Here is a 12,872-nt window from a genome sequence, read left to right on the forward strand (position 1 = left end):
GCAGTGAGCTATAAATGCATTATGGCACTGTAGTCTGGGTGACAGAGTGAGACTATCTCAAAAAAAAAAAAAAAAAAGATATAGACTAGAAGATTGGATAAAAGTAGCATCAGCTCAGGGGTCCTAACTAGTCATGAGAGCAGTGCACAAGACAAACACTAGCTAAGAGGACAGGGAGAACAAGCCTGAACAAGGCAAGGCAGACAAAATCCATCCCATAAAAGACGAGTGAGGCAGGGGCTCTCTGAGGCTTAGAGCAGCATGCAAAAGAGCAAGTCTTTCCAGGTGGCAGCTCCCTAGCTGCTGCCACTACATCCTGCTGCCACTCTACCTGCCCCACCCCTGCCCAGGTATTCCAAGCAGCTCTCAGGTCTTTCCCAATATCTGGGCAGTGCTGTTGAGATAAAGGAAGAGGAGAAGTGGACACAGCAGGTCTTGACTCTTAAGATCTGCAGTTGAGTTCCTTTTGCAATCACTGTAGGTCATTGTGCAACTTGCTGGTTTCTGGACTCCTGATTTCTAGACATCTATAAAATACAGACACTAATGATGCCCCTTAATTCACAGAGCTGCAGTGAGAAGGATGCAGATGAGATCAAGGCCTGATAGTGCTCTGCAAACTATAGTGATGGATGTGCATAGTGTTGTGAATATCAGTGGCAGGTTTCCAGAACGCAGGTGGGGATAAGAGTAGTGAGTCAATAAAGAAGAAAATTGCCCCACTTCTTGAAGGGAGTTTTTGGGGCTGGGCAGCTCAGGGTACAGGGCAGGCATAAATAGTGAGTGCCTGCCAAGCAAAGCCTAGTTTGCTTGGAGCTCCCGGGGCCTAAGAAAAAGAAACCTGTAAGTGTCTTTGTTCTTGCCTTTTTTATTTTCTCCACATCCTGCAAATATCCCCCTGCCAATCTGGGCAGTTCAACCTATTGGTGTGGAGGGTCTGTGTAGCTGTTCTGGTCTAGGAGGCATGGGTGTGGGAGGTGGGGAGCACAGGAGGTCTTATGGTGTTCTTCTGTACCTTATTCATTGGCCTCAGCCCAGGGGAGGATTTGCTTTCTGAGCTGGGGTGCACAGGGTGGAAGAGTGGGTGTGATACCATCTAGACCCGGGATGCCACAGTGTGGAAGCTTCGGGTGGAAAAATGCAATTCTAATTTCTCTCTAGGCTCTTTTCTGTCCTGATTTCTTCAGAAAGGACAGTGGAAGAGAGACAAACCCAGGGGCCTACAGGCCTGGGTTCTAAACCCATCTTGGGTGCCAACTGCCTGTGGAAAAGCAGGGCAAACATGTTTTTCTCATAGCTTCAGGTCTTTACTTTAAAAAATATACTTACTTGAGTAGGTCTCTGATTTTCCAATCCATGTTCAGAGGAGACACCCTTTTCAATGAAATAGTACTCTGAAAGCTTAGGATAAACTGGGCACTGCAGGGGTTGAGGGGGACCACGACTCTGCCTACTCCATCTGCTGCCCCAGCTAAGATGCCTCATCTAAGATGCCTTATCTGAATCTTGGGTCTGAAAACCCAGGTCTGCCCTCTCCAAGGGTCCTTCAAGCCACAGTGGCTGCTGGTGCCTTCTGTGCTATCTTGAGCCTGTAGGCAGAATGCCTATTGCCTTTCATTCTTCCCCAGAATCAGACATAAGGCCCCAGGGTTGAGGCAGCTACAGGGCACAGAACACTGCCCTTGCTCTGGCCTGGGTCTGGCCCTTGGTGCTCGTGATTGAGTCTCTGCCAGAACAGGTGCAACCAGGTAGCTGCTGCTGGCAGTGAACTCACCCAGGTGTTTCTAGAGACTACCAGGATACCTGAGGAAGTGGTGAATTCAAAATTGAAAGAGGCTAGTGAGAAATAGGGGTCATCCACAGCCCAGAATCACCGGCAGTCAGAGAAGAAAGCACTCCTCTGGCCAGGAAGCCCCCCACTTGCCACCACCCCAGTTGGCCTGGTGACCCCTTTCTTTGTACCAGTGCCTCTGGCTTTGTTCCCAGCCTCTGCAAATCTGATCAGCTCTTTTCACTCTGATAACTTTATGGGTTCTCACTGAGAGAAAAGATATGCAAAACAAGGAATGTCCCAGGTCCTGCTTTTATCCTGATCTCAATTCCTGACTATCTTAGATAATAAATGAGTGCCCTGTTGGATAGCTGCTCTTGCAGCTCTGGCACGTCCTCTTTCCATATAAGACTTCGTTTTTTTTTTTTTTTTTTTTTGAGACGGAGTCTCACTCTCCTGCCTAGGCTGGAGTGCAGTGGCACGATCTCGGCTCACTGCAACCTCCACCTCCCAGGTTCAAGTGATTCTCCTGCCTCAGCATCCTGAGTACCTGGGATTACAGCACACACCACCACATCCAGCTAATTTTTTATATTTTTGGTAGAGATGGGGTATTGCCATGTTGGCCAGGTTGGTCTCGAGCTCCTGACTTCAAATGATCCGCCTGCCTTGGCCTCCCGAAGTGCTGGGATTACAGGTATGAACCACCGTGCCCGGCCTCCACATAAAACTTATTTTCCAAACCCTCTCAGGTCTGGGAAGAACTCTAGGTGTCTCAGGATTTCTTCCACTGCTAGTTTAGTGTCTCTGAAAACTTTCACCTGGGTTCCCTCCTGGACTTTTCTCTAGAGACAGCACCTGCTTCAGGAATGGCAAATAGCCAGGCAAATGTGCATCACACTCCCAGCCTGTGCTCAGGAAGGACATCACTAAGCACTCAGGACTCTGGCTCATTTTCAGACCAGCACTGTCAATGCCAGTGCTAGTCCATGCAAGGCAGCAAGAGAGAAGAAACAGGCTTGCCTTGTCTGAGCTAAGCCAATTGCCTCAGTGGTACAGACAGGGAGACAGTCTAGGGAGTGGTGGGGGTCCTGCCCAGAGGCACTCAATGAACCCTTCTTGATGTGACAGATGGCCCCAGTGAGGAATGCTACATCCTAGCCACTGTGCCAAACTTAGTGCCCAAGGGAAGGCACAAGAAGGGAAGAAATGAGCACCTGGGAATGGGGGATGCTGCTGTCAACCTATATCAGAGTTCCAGCTGGGTAACTCATGCCCTCCACCCAGGCCGTGTGCCCACCTTGTCCTTAAACTGCTTTTGGATTCCTGCTGCTCTAGGCCCTATAGCAGAGGAGAGAAGGTGAGAATGAGGGCTTCTCGTCACCTCTTGAAGCTGAGCCAAGCCCTAAACCATGTCCACAAAGCATATGCATGTCGTTTCTCTTTCTGTTCACCTCTCCAGGCCATGCTTCTCTTCCTCCTCTCTGCACTGGTCCTGCTCACACAGTCCCTGGGCTACCTAGAAGCAGACATGAAGACCTACTCCCAAAGAACAGCGCCCAGTGCTTGCACCCTGGTCATGTGTAGCTCAGTGGAGAGTGGCCTGCCTGGTCGTGATGGACGGGATGGGAGAGAGGGCCCTCGGGGCGAGAAGGGGGACCCAGGTAGTGTGGGGCCCTGGACTTATCCTGCTGGGGAGGAATGGTCATTGGAATTGTAACCAGCCCAGCAACTCTGGGTACTTTCTTATGCAAGTTTGGAGATGTGTTTCTTCCTCCCAAGAAGGCGAGTTCCACACTGCTCCACCAGCAGGCAAACAAGTGGCTGTGCTGAGCCCCCATGTGCCTCCTCCAGTATCCAACTGCCCTAGCTCCTCCTCTAGGATCCCCGGATCCTTCCCATCCCAAGAGCAAGCAAACAGTGGTAAATTACTGATATTTGGGGCCTTCCAGAGCCCTGTACCAGCAGTTAGCAGTTGTTCATTCCAATTAAATGATGCCCGTGCAGGGTATTAAATATTTTAAATATTTAATTAGACACCACTGCATGAAGGGTGGGAAAAAATGGGGCTCCATGGCTCCATTCTCAAGCCTAATCAAGAGGATTTGCTCTAATATATTACAGGGAGAGAAAAGGAACTCACATTTCTTTGTCCACCCCCGTGCTTGGGCATTCACTTGAGTAGTTTATTTAATCCTCCCAAGAGTCTTACAGGGGACATGGTAATCTCCTTCGACAGGTAAGAAAATGATGATGCAGAGAGGCTAAGTAACAACCATTCTAGAGGTGGAAAGGACGAAGGCTCTGCATCAGGCTGGCCTGGGCTTTACTGCTGGCTCCATCTCTACACCTGGGCGAGCCCCCCAGTGTCACTAAGTCTGTTTTTTTATCTGGTAATGGGAATGATATCTACCACCCAGTGATGAATAGTTGAGCCAAAGGCTTTATTTTTTATTGAGTCTTTGGGATAAGGTTGCATTTCCTGCTGTACCAAATAGGTGAATTATCTTGAGCTTAGCAGAGGTACTGATAAGTAAGGGAATTGTCCCTAGAAATACTGCTCCCTGCTTGTAGGGAAGGATCTGGGTCTTATTGGCAAGAAAGAAGAATTCCATGAGCCGACAGCATGAAGCAAGGGACCTCTGTGACACTGGGCAGGGCTTCAAAGGGATCACAGTCTTTAACTTTCGGGAAAGACGAAGCAACATCCCCAGGCTTTGTGGGGTAAGGGACAAGTGAGCATCTGCCTGTCCCTTACAGACAGAAAGTGGCTCCCAATGTGAATGGGATGGGGCTTGGGGAGGGCTGCCCAGGGGGGAATCTCAGAATGGGGGTGGGTTTCGCCTTGGCAGCTCTTTCTCAGAGACTCCCAACTCAGTGTGGCTTCCAGTCGGACCCTGGATTTGAATCTCAGGGATCTTTCCCACAATGGCCCTGGGAGCTTGCCACCTGAAGCATGGTCATGGTCTCCCTTCCCCACACATGTGCCTCAACCCATGCACATTCCAGGCCTGGCTTTGGGTCGGTACTTGGACAGAGGACAGAGCACAGCGGGGCTGCAGGATGAGGCTCCACTCTGGTTCCTCAATCGCAGTCTCTCCAGTCACTCCGCTGTTATAGGTCTGAGGGCTGGGTTCCCTCAGAACCCTGAAGATTCCCAGAATCCACCCAGAATAAGTCTGTGTGGGGCCAAAGTCTGTGCTCGTGACCAACACCCCTGCAGAGTTGGAAGCATGTGGTCCCCAGAACCTACTACGAGGAAAATTAGGCCTTGAAAGAAGAGATCTTTGAGCAGGGGTGGAGGGTGGAACTTGAGTCACTCTGGTAACCCCCAACATATCATGGAGGGTAAATATGACCCAGATCCTGCCTTCAGGGGGAGCAATTCCTTATTCCTCAGCACCTCCAGCATTCCTGCTCAGCAATATTCCATGGGGGAGTCCCTCCAGGGATGCTTATCTCCCCTGGACAAATCACACACCTTACAGCAGCCCATGAGTCCTGGCAGGACCACCCTGTACCCCTGCTGCTCCTCTGACTTTGGTGCCCCCACCCTTACTCAGCTCCAACTACTCAGCTCCTTTCTGGCCCCTGGCCATGCTCAGCCTCCTCCCTCCTTGGGGGGCTTGCCATTTGCTCTTCTCATAGCTGTCCCTGCAGCTCACACTTCACCTCCTTCAGGGCTTTACTCCCCGATCACCCTCTCAGTGAGGTGCTCCCTGACCACCCTACCAAAAACAGACCCTACCCCCAACACACCCTATGCTTTACTTTTCCCTGTGGCATTATATCTAACATACCATATATTGTACATTTTGAATGTTTTATTATCTGTTTCTTTGAGATAGAGTTGAAGCTCTCCAGATAAGGGCTATTTATCCCCAGTATTTAGGACAGCACCTGGCATGTATTAGAGGCTCCAGAGATATTTATGGAATGAGTGAATGGAAGATGGAAGGGGAGGAGGAATTTTAGGAGTCAAAACAGCCAAAAGGCTGGGCCATAAAGCTCCACTTCAGGTGGCACTTGGGTGCAGGGCTAGGTCTCTGGGGACACTAAGATACACAGTGAGTGTTTCGAAAGGCACGGGAAAGCATTTGGGGAGGTGCCCCTCCTCCATCCCAGTGCTCTCATGGCCTCCATAGTTTGTGTACCAAGAACAAGTGGGCTCTAACACTCCCTTCTGGAGAGTGGTGTTTTTCTCTTGGTCCATCTTCCTGCTGCCAGCTTGGCCAGGGTGAGGCCCAAGCGAGGCTCCACCTGGGGTCAGGACATCCTGCCTTGAGCACAATGTGCTGTTGGGTGTCAGGGTTGGGGCCCATCCTATAACCCTCTGTGCTTCCATTTCATCCCTAATAAGGATTGTAACCAATGGACGGACCCAGGGCATGAAATTCCACTGGGCGTGGAATTCAGATGTTTCCTGGTGGTGGTGCTGCTGGGATATGCCAGCACATACTCTTCCACCCATCCAGCAAATTCACCCACAACCATATGCTTGCCTGCCACGGAGCCCCAGCCTCCTCTGCCATGGGAGCATGGCTTCCAACTCTGAAATGTCACTTCCTCTCTGCAAATCTCCCTCCATTCTCCTTGCCCTTAAAGTCCCACTTTCTCTTTGAGGAAGACAGCTCTGAGTGTGTGAGTGCTGGGTGGGGATGCTGGGATGAGATAAGGGAAACTTCATGCATTGTCTTTCCTCTCCCTTGTCTCACAGTGTATTATGAACCCCCTGCTGAGCAGGACCTGAGGCTAAGCTCAGATTTACATGTGGCCTAGTGCTAGGTATAAAGTAGGTGCTGCATTGATGGCTCTTAGTGTACAAATAAATGAGCAAATGGACCAATAACTGAATGAACAAGTTAGCACCACCTGTCTGGTGCCATGTTTGATAGGTTTCCCTGGTGTATATATATATATATATATAAGGGGAATGCAGAAGTCCGTGATCACAGGTAAGAGCTGACAGATTGCCTGCCATCAATGCAATGGCCTTGGGGCAGGGGAAGGAGCACAGCATAGAAGGTCAGACAGGTCTTGGCTTTAATCCACCTCCAACTCTGGAAGGCTTCTTCCTCATCTATAAAATGGGGATGTTGATACCCATTTCCTGGATCACCACTGGACCCGGGTGTGTGACAGTGGAAGTCTCATGCTCTGCAGAATCCTGAAGGAATGCTGGGGGCTGATCCTGCAGGCAGCTGGCCCTTTCTGGGTCTAGGGCCAGGTCTTTGTCCATTTCTTCTGCTGCTACAGGTTTGCCAGGAGCTGCAGGGAAAGCAGGGATGCCTGGAGAAGCTGGCCCAGTTGGGCCCAAAGGGGACAATGGCTCCATTGGAGAACCTGGACCAAAGGGAGACACCGGGCCAAGTGGTGAGCAACTAGGTGTCAGCTTCTGGTGTTTCCAGGTGGTGGTGCAGCTGTGAGGATATGCCAGTGGGCACGCACAGAGCCCATCCCAGGAAGAAGGCACTGGGTCATTTCAGGACAGACACGGCCTGCTGTTGGGAGGACAACAATGCTGCCTCCCTGACCTCTGTTATTACCCTCACCTTACTACACTCCCCCTGCCAGGAGGCTTCATTATTACTGACCGGGCTGGTGCTTTTCCTCAGGACCTCCAGGACCTCCCGGTGTGCCTGGTCCAACTGGAAGAGAAGGTCCCCTGGGGAAGCAGGGGAACATAGGACCTCAGGGCAAGCCAGGCCCAAAAGGAGAAGCTGGGCCCAAAGGTAGGTGGCTGGTCTGTGGCCGATCTAAGACGGGAAAGGAGGAAGGACAAGGGTCCATGATGTGACCTGAGGTGTGCTCAGAGTGCCAGGAAGAGCCCAGACCCTCGATGTTGCAAAGGCCTTGCCATGCACCCTCCCAATCCCAATATGCAATATTTTCCTCTAACCCTCCACAGAGGAGCCCCAGAAAGCAAGGAGAGTCTCCCCACTTTTCTCTCTGACCCTAAAGTTGTGGGCACAAAGCTCCATTGCTAAGAAAACCACACCTGCTGAACGTACTCTTAGCTGTGTTTGTTCCTGTGTGTTCCTTCCTCAGGAGAAGTAGGTGCCCCCGGCATGCAGGGCTTGGCAGGGGCAAGAGGCCCCGCAGGCCCTAAGGGAGATCGTGGCGTCCCTGGTGAGCGTGGAGCCCCTGGAAACGCAGGGGCAGCAGGTGAGCAGTGGAAAGAGCTGGGCTGAGCTGGGTCCAGTTCTCCTGTGTCTGCTTGGAGCTGTCAGTGCCTACCCCCCACCCCCCAACCACCCGTAAAGGCAAAGGTGGCATTGCTGGACTACGGGGAGAATCTGTATCCAAGAAGGGTGCATGAGGGGGCTCTGGGGACGGTTCCTATCTAGGGAGATTGGGGTCCTCAGCAATGGAGAAGTGTGTTCAGGGAAGGTTAGTTGTTGGGTGGCGGGGCAGTTTTACACAGCGGGGTTGATTGCTGCGTGACAGGGACAGTCAGTGTACAGAGAGCTGCATGCCTGGGTATTGGGGACCGCCTATCTATTTCTGGGCAATAAAGATAGTTAATCCATTTACGGGAAGGTAAAAATGCTAAAAAGAAAAAATGGGTACATAGCTCACCCAGTTCTTCTTTCATCCCAGGATCTGCTGGAGTCATGGGTCCTCAGGGAAGTCCAGGTGCCAGGGGACCCCCAGGATTGAAGGGGGACAAAGGCGTTCCTGGAGACAAAGGAGCAAAGGGAGAAAGTGGGCTTCCAGGTAAGGTAGCAGCTCCTGGCTCAAGGAAGCCCCGCTGGGACATGGGTGGGCAGAGAGGAAGCCCTCCCCATCCCAGAGGAGGGGTTCTGGGATGTGTGCCCCATCAATGGCAGCTGGTGGGTGGAACTCAGGAAAGGTGGACAGGCTGGAAGGTAGGAGCACGGGGCTCTGGTCTTAGCTGCTTAGTACTCATGGGAAAGCAACCTGGACAGCTTCTCATCTGACTATCGGGAAAACTACAACTGCCTTGCCAATTCATAGGACAGATTTGGGCATTAAAAATCCGGTGAATGGGAAACACATGAGTGTGTATTCCTGCCCAGCACCCACTCCCCACCCCACCCCATGGAGATGCCATTATATTCCAAGACTTTAAAGTTACAGTACCATCTGGTTCAGTGTTAGTGAAGTAAGTACAGGGAGCAATTTGTCCATAGCCGAACCACAAGACATCCTTGCACAGCAGGGCCAGCTGTGTCAGCAGATGTGGGTTTGCTGTGGGTCAGTCCCACAATATGTGCCCACAACTAGACCTTCTTCCCTTGGAGCCCAGACTCTGAGCTCTTCCTTCGCTCTCTGGACAAGTCTTTACTTGGCCATTTTCTCCCCTCCAGATGTCGCTTCTCTGAGGCAGCAGGTTGAGGCCTTACAGAAACAAGTACAGCACCTCCAGGCTGCTTTCTCTCAGTATAAGAAAGGTGAGTTCCTGGATCTGAACCTGGGCCCAGCACTGGCATTGGGCCCCACACTAGATCTCCACCTTGGTTTGGACTTGGGCTGAGGCTAGACCTTTAGCTGGGACTGAGGCAGTGCCTGCCCTGGGTCTAGGATGGGAATGAGCTGGGACCTGTGTAGGGCTGGACCTGGGACTGTGGCAGGAAGTAGGGCTCAGGCTGGGATGGGGCTAGAACAAGGCAGCCACCTGCTCCTGGAGCTGGAAGTAGACCCAAGGGGGCAGAGGAGGAAGATGTGGCCCCTATCACCAGCTCACCAGGCCGGCAGTAGCATAGTCAAGGCCATCAGGCTCCTGAACCACCCACCAACCTCAATGCCACCTGTGTCCTGAGACAAACTGTTGTCCTGAGTCCAGTGCAATTCACTAGAGCCTCTCTCCTGCCTACCCTGTGCTGGTCCCTCTGATAGACAAGGGGCTACCCAACATGCATTGCATTTCTTACTTCAGAGGGGCCAGGTATGGGAGTGCCCAGTGATGCTGCTGCACATCCCAAGGCAGCACAGAAACCAGATACTGTTCTGGGAGCTAGGACTGGGGTTCTGCTCTGGGGGTCCAAGGCAGGTGGGGACCTGACCTTGGTATGTGGCCATCAGATATCTCACCTTAGACATGCTCCTGGTTCAAACAAGGGGTAGGCTGCTTCTGGGCTCCAGCCACTGCTGGGCTCTGCCTGCAGCTCTGGAGGTGTTTTATAGCAGAGTGTTTGCCCTGACCCTGGAATCCTGAAGAGTCAGAGGCCTCCAGGGGCACACACCTGAGGGCCTGGTGCCTTTTTGAATCTCCACATCAGTGCCCAACAGTCCCTCCTCTCTGCCCTTCCTGACATCAGCTTTGAATTCAGGCGGATCTCATTGAGCCAAAAAATAAAAGATAAAAGTTTTCTGAAGTAGTAGAGCATAAAGGGCTGACTGGGTGCAACATAGGTTTGGCTTCGAAGTACCCAAGCTCTGAGGTGAGAGTTTCAAGCATTTGGTATATCTCTCTTTCTACATATGCTCTAATTCACTCAGAGGCACAGTGACAGAAACACACAGAGGAACACGTCCATATGTATCCACTGCATGTGTGCACACTTAAACACCATCACTCACTCCACCTTCATCTACATACATGAGCTCATATGTTGTCTATAAAGCACATACAAATATGCACACATATCCAGATGAACCTTACATACTCCCATGTACCTTTGGATAGATGCACATGTATTCAAAGGCATGCCCACATATGTGCATGGCACATAAACCTAGTAATGGTACATGAACTCTTATGCTGACTTTGTTGAGGGCTGCTCTGGGTGCCACCCTGAGCCCATGGAGAATCTTAAGGACAATGAGTCAGGGTGCAGCCTGCATTCTGAGCAGCCCAACAAAGCCAGGGGCACAGCCTTCCCTGGAGCTTCCAGTCCTTTGCAGAATATTTCCATGCATGGGCCCAGGATCCACAAGGACAGACCAAAAAGAGATACTTGACATGTCACACAGGCAATGTTTTTGTGAAGTGAGCCCTCATTTTAGAGACGAGGAAATGGAAACCCTGAAAAGGAAAGTGACTTTCTCTTGCCCACGCAACAGCCGTTGCCAGGGTGGATCTGAATGCCTGGTCTTCCAGTTCCCACCCAGGGCTGACTCCAGCACTAACACCATTCCCCTGTGCCTCACTCACACATGCCCTTCAGATGCCCTCCTCCACTCCCCCAGCACCTCCCAGGCAGGCTGACTGGCTGGGGCATCACCCACGTGCATACTAAGAGGCCAACATGAGGCCAGACCCAGAGCAGAGATTAGCATCTAGCAGCTTTCAGGTGTCCTCCCCTCTTCCTGTCTCTCCCCTTTCCTCACCCCATCACACAGCAGAGACTCTCTCCGACAACCCCACATCCCCTACTGTTGTACAGGGTGACAGTGGGCTTGTCGCAGGTGTTTTCTGTACTCTCAGAAACTGGCCTGGTCTACACCATGATCAACTTGGGAAAAGCTGTTCAATTCTACACAGTAATTGAGAAATTGATTCTGGTATATAGCATGTGCCGAAATAGAAAGAGCGTGTCTGAGCTTTGGTGTCAGACTGAGTGAGGTTGAATCCCTAACTGCACGTTTGGGCCTCTTAGCTTCTCTCAACTCCAGTGCTGTCATCTGTAAGTGGCAAATCATGGTGTCACCTCACAGGGTAGGTCACGGGGCGGGGGCTGTTCTGGAACGTCTCTCTTGCATTCTCTCTGGCATCCTGATGTGGTGCCTGTTTGGGAGGTCTGAGAGGCTCAGGTTGGAGCACAGAGGTCTCAGAGCCCTTGAGCTTTGGCCAGGTGATTTCACAACCCCAACCTGACTCTCTCCTTCTCCTAGTTGAGCTCTTCCCAAATGGCCAAAGTGTCGGGGAGAAGATTTTCAAGACAGCAGGCTTTGTCAAACCGTTTACAGAGGCACAGCTGGTGTGCACACAGGCTGGTGGTCAGCTGGCCTCTCCACGCTCTGCCGCTGAGAATGCCGCCTTGCAACAGCTGGTCATAGCTCAGAACGAGGCTGCTTTCCTGAGCATGACTGACTCCAAGATGGAAGGCAAGTTCACCTACCCCACAGGAGAGTCCCTGGTCTATTCCAACTGGGCCCCAGGGGAGCCCAACGATGACGGCGGGTCAGAGGACTGTGTGGAGATCTTCACCAATGGCAAGTGGAATGACAGGGCTTGCGGAGAAAAGCGTCTCGTGGTCTGCGAGTTCTGAGTCAACTGGGGTGGATAGGGCAGTGCTTGGCCCAGGAGTTTGGCCAGGAAGTCAAAGCTTAGACCCTCATGCTGCCAATATCCTAATAAAAAGCTGACCATCTGTGCTGGGAAGGACTTCTCTACAGAACATGGCCAAAAGGCAGGGCTGCTGCAGGACACCGCAGAGTGAAATGTGAGGCTGCCTTCACACTAAAACTCCGTTCAGGGGAAGAAGGGGCCAGCCTGCTTTCCCTATAAGTGATAAAAATGGGTCTCCAATGATCTTCCTGTCCCCAAACCCGATGACTCCCTTTCAGCCCCTTTTCTCAAACCATCAGCGGCGTTTGACCCTGCGGATCTCTCCCTCCTCTTTCAAGCACTTCCTCCTCCCAGCTTCATGGATACCCCTCTTGCCTGCTCTGACTTTTTTTTTTTTTTTTTTTTGAGACTGGGTCTTACTCTGTCACCAAGATTGGAGTGCAGTGGTGTGATCTGGGCTCACTGCAAGCTCTGCCTCTCAAGTAGTTGAGACCACAGGCATGAGCCACCAAGTCCAGCTAATTTTTTGTATTTTTGGTAGAGATGATGTTTTGCCACGTTGCTCAGGCTGGTCTTGAACTCCTGGGCTCAAGAAATCTGCCTGCCTTGGGCTCCCAAAGTGCTGGTATTACAGGCATAGGCCACCGCCCCTGGTCCCTTATTAGTCTTTTTAGCTTGTCCCTCTTTCTCTCCTTGACCACTTAATGGTGTAGTGCCGAAGTCTCAGCTCTCAGCTGTCTTCTCTTCTTACACTCACTCCAGAGATAAGCTCATCCTGTCCCTTGCTTCAAATTCCTTCTACAGTCTGGTGGCTCCCCCAGGTATATCCCTATTCAGCACCTCTTCCTGAATCCCAGATTCCTCTAGCCATCTCAGGCTGGAACCCAGGGATAAAAGAAGGCTCCC

The 12,872-nt window shown here is 51.6% G+C and overlaps 1 protein-coding gene across 1 annotated transcript; it reads left to right on the plus strand.

Annotated features, from left to right (window-relative positions):
• Positions 1-652: 652 nt before the first annotated feature.
• SFTPD (surfactant protein D) lies at positions 653-12,059 on the plus strand. Its single transcript, XM_007962808.3, has 8 exons — positions 653-843; positions 3,234-3,435; positions 7,028-7,144; positions 7,387-7,503; positions 7,820-7,936; positions 8,372-8,488; positions 9,103-9,186; positions 11,570-12,059. The coding sequence occupies exons 2-8, from the start codon at positions 3,237-3,239 to the stop codon at positions 11,944-11,946; spliced, it is 1,128 nt and encodes a 375-aa protein (XP_007960999.2). The 5' UTR covers positions 653-843; positions 3,234-3,236; the 3' UTR covers positions 11,947-12,059.
• Positions 12,060-12,872: the final 813 nt, after the last annotated feature.

Source organism: Chlorocebus sabaeus, chromosome 9 (genome assembly GCF_047675955.1).
Source record: "Chlorocebus sabaeus isolate Y175 chromosome 9, mChlSab1.0.hap1, whole genome shotgun sequence".
NCBI classification, from domain to species: domain Eukaryota; kingdom Metazoa; phylum Chordata; class Mammalia; order Primates; family Cercopithecidae; genus Chlorocebus; species Chlorocebus sabaeus.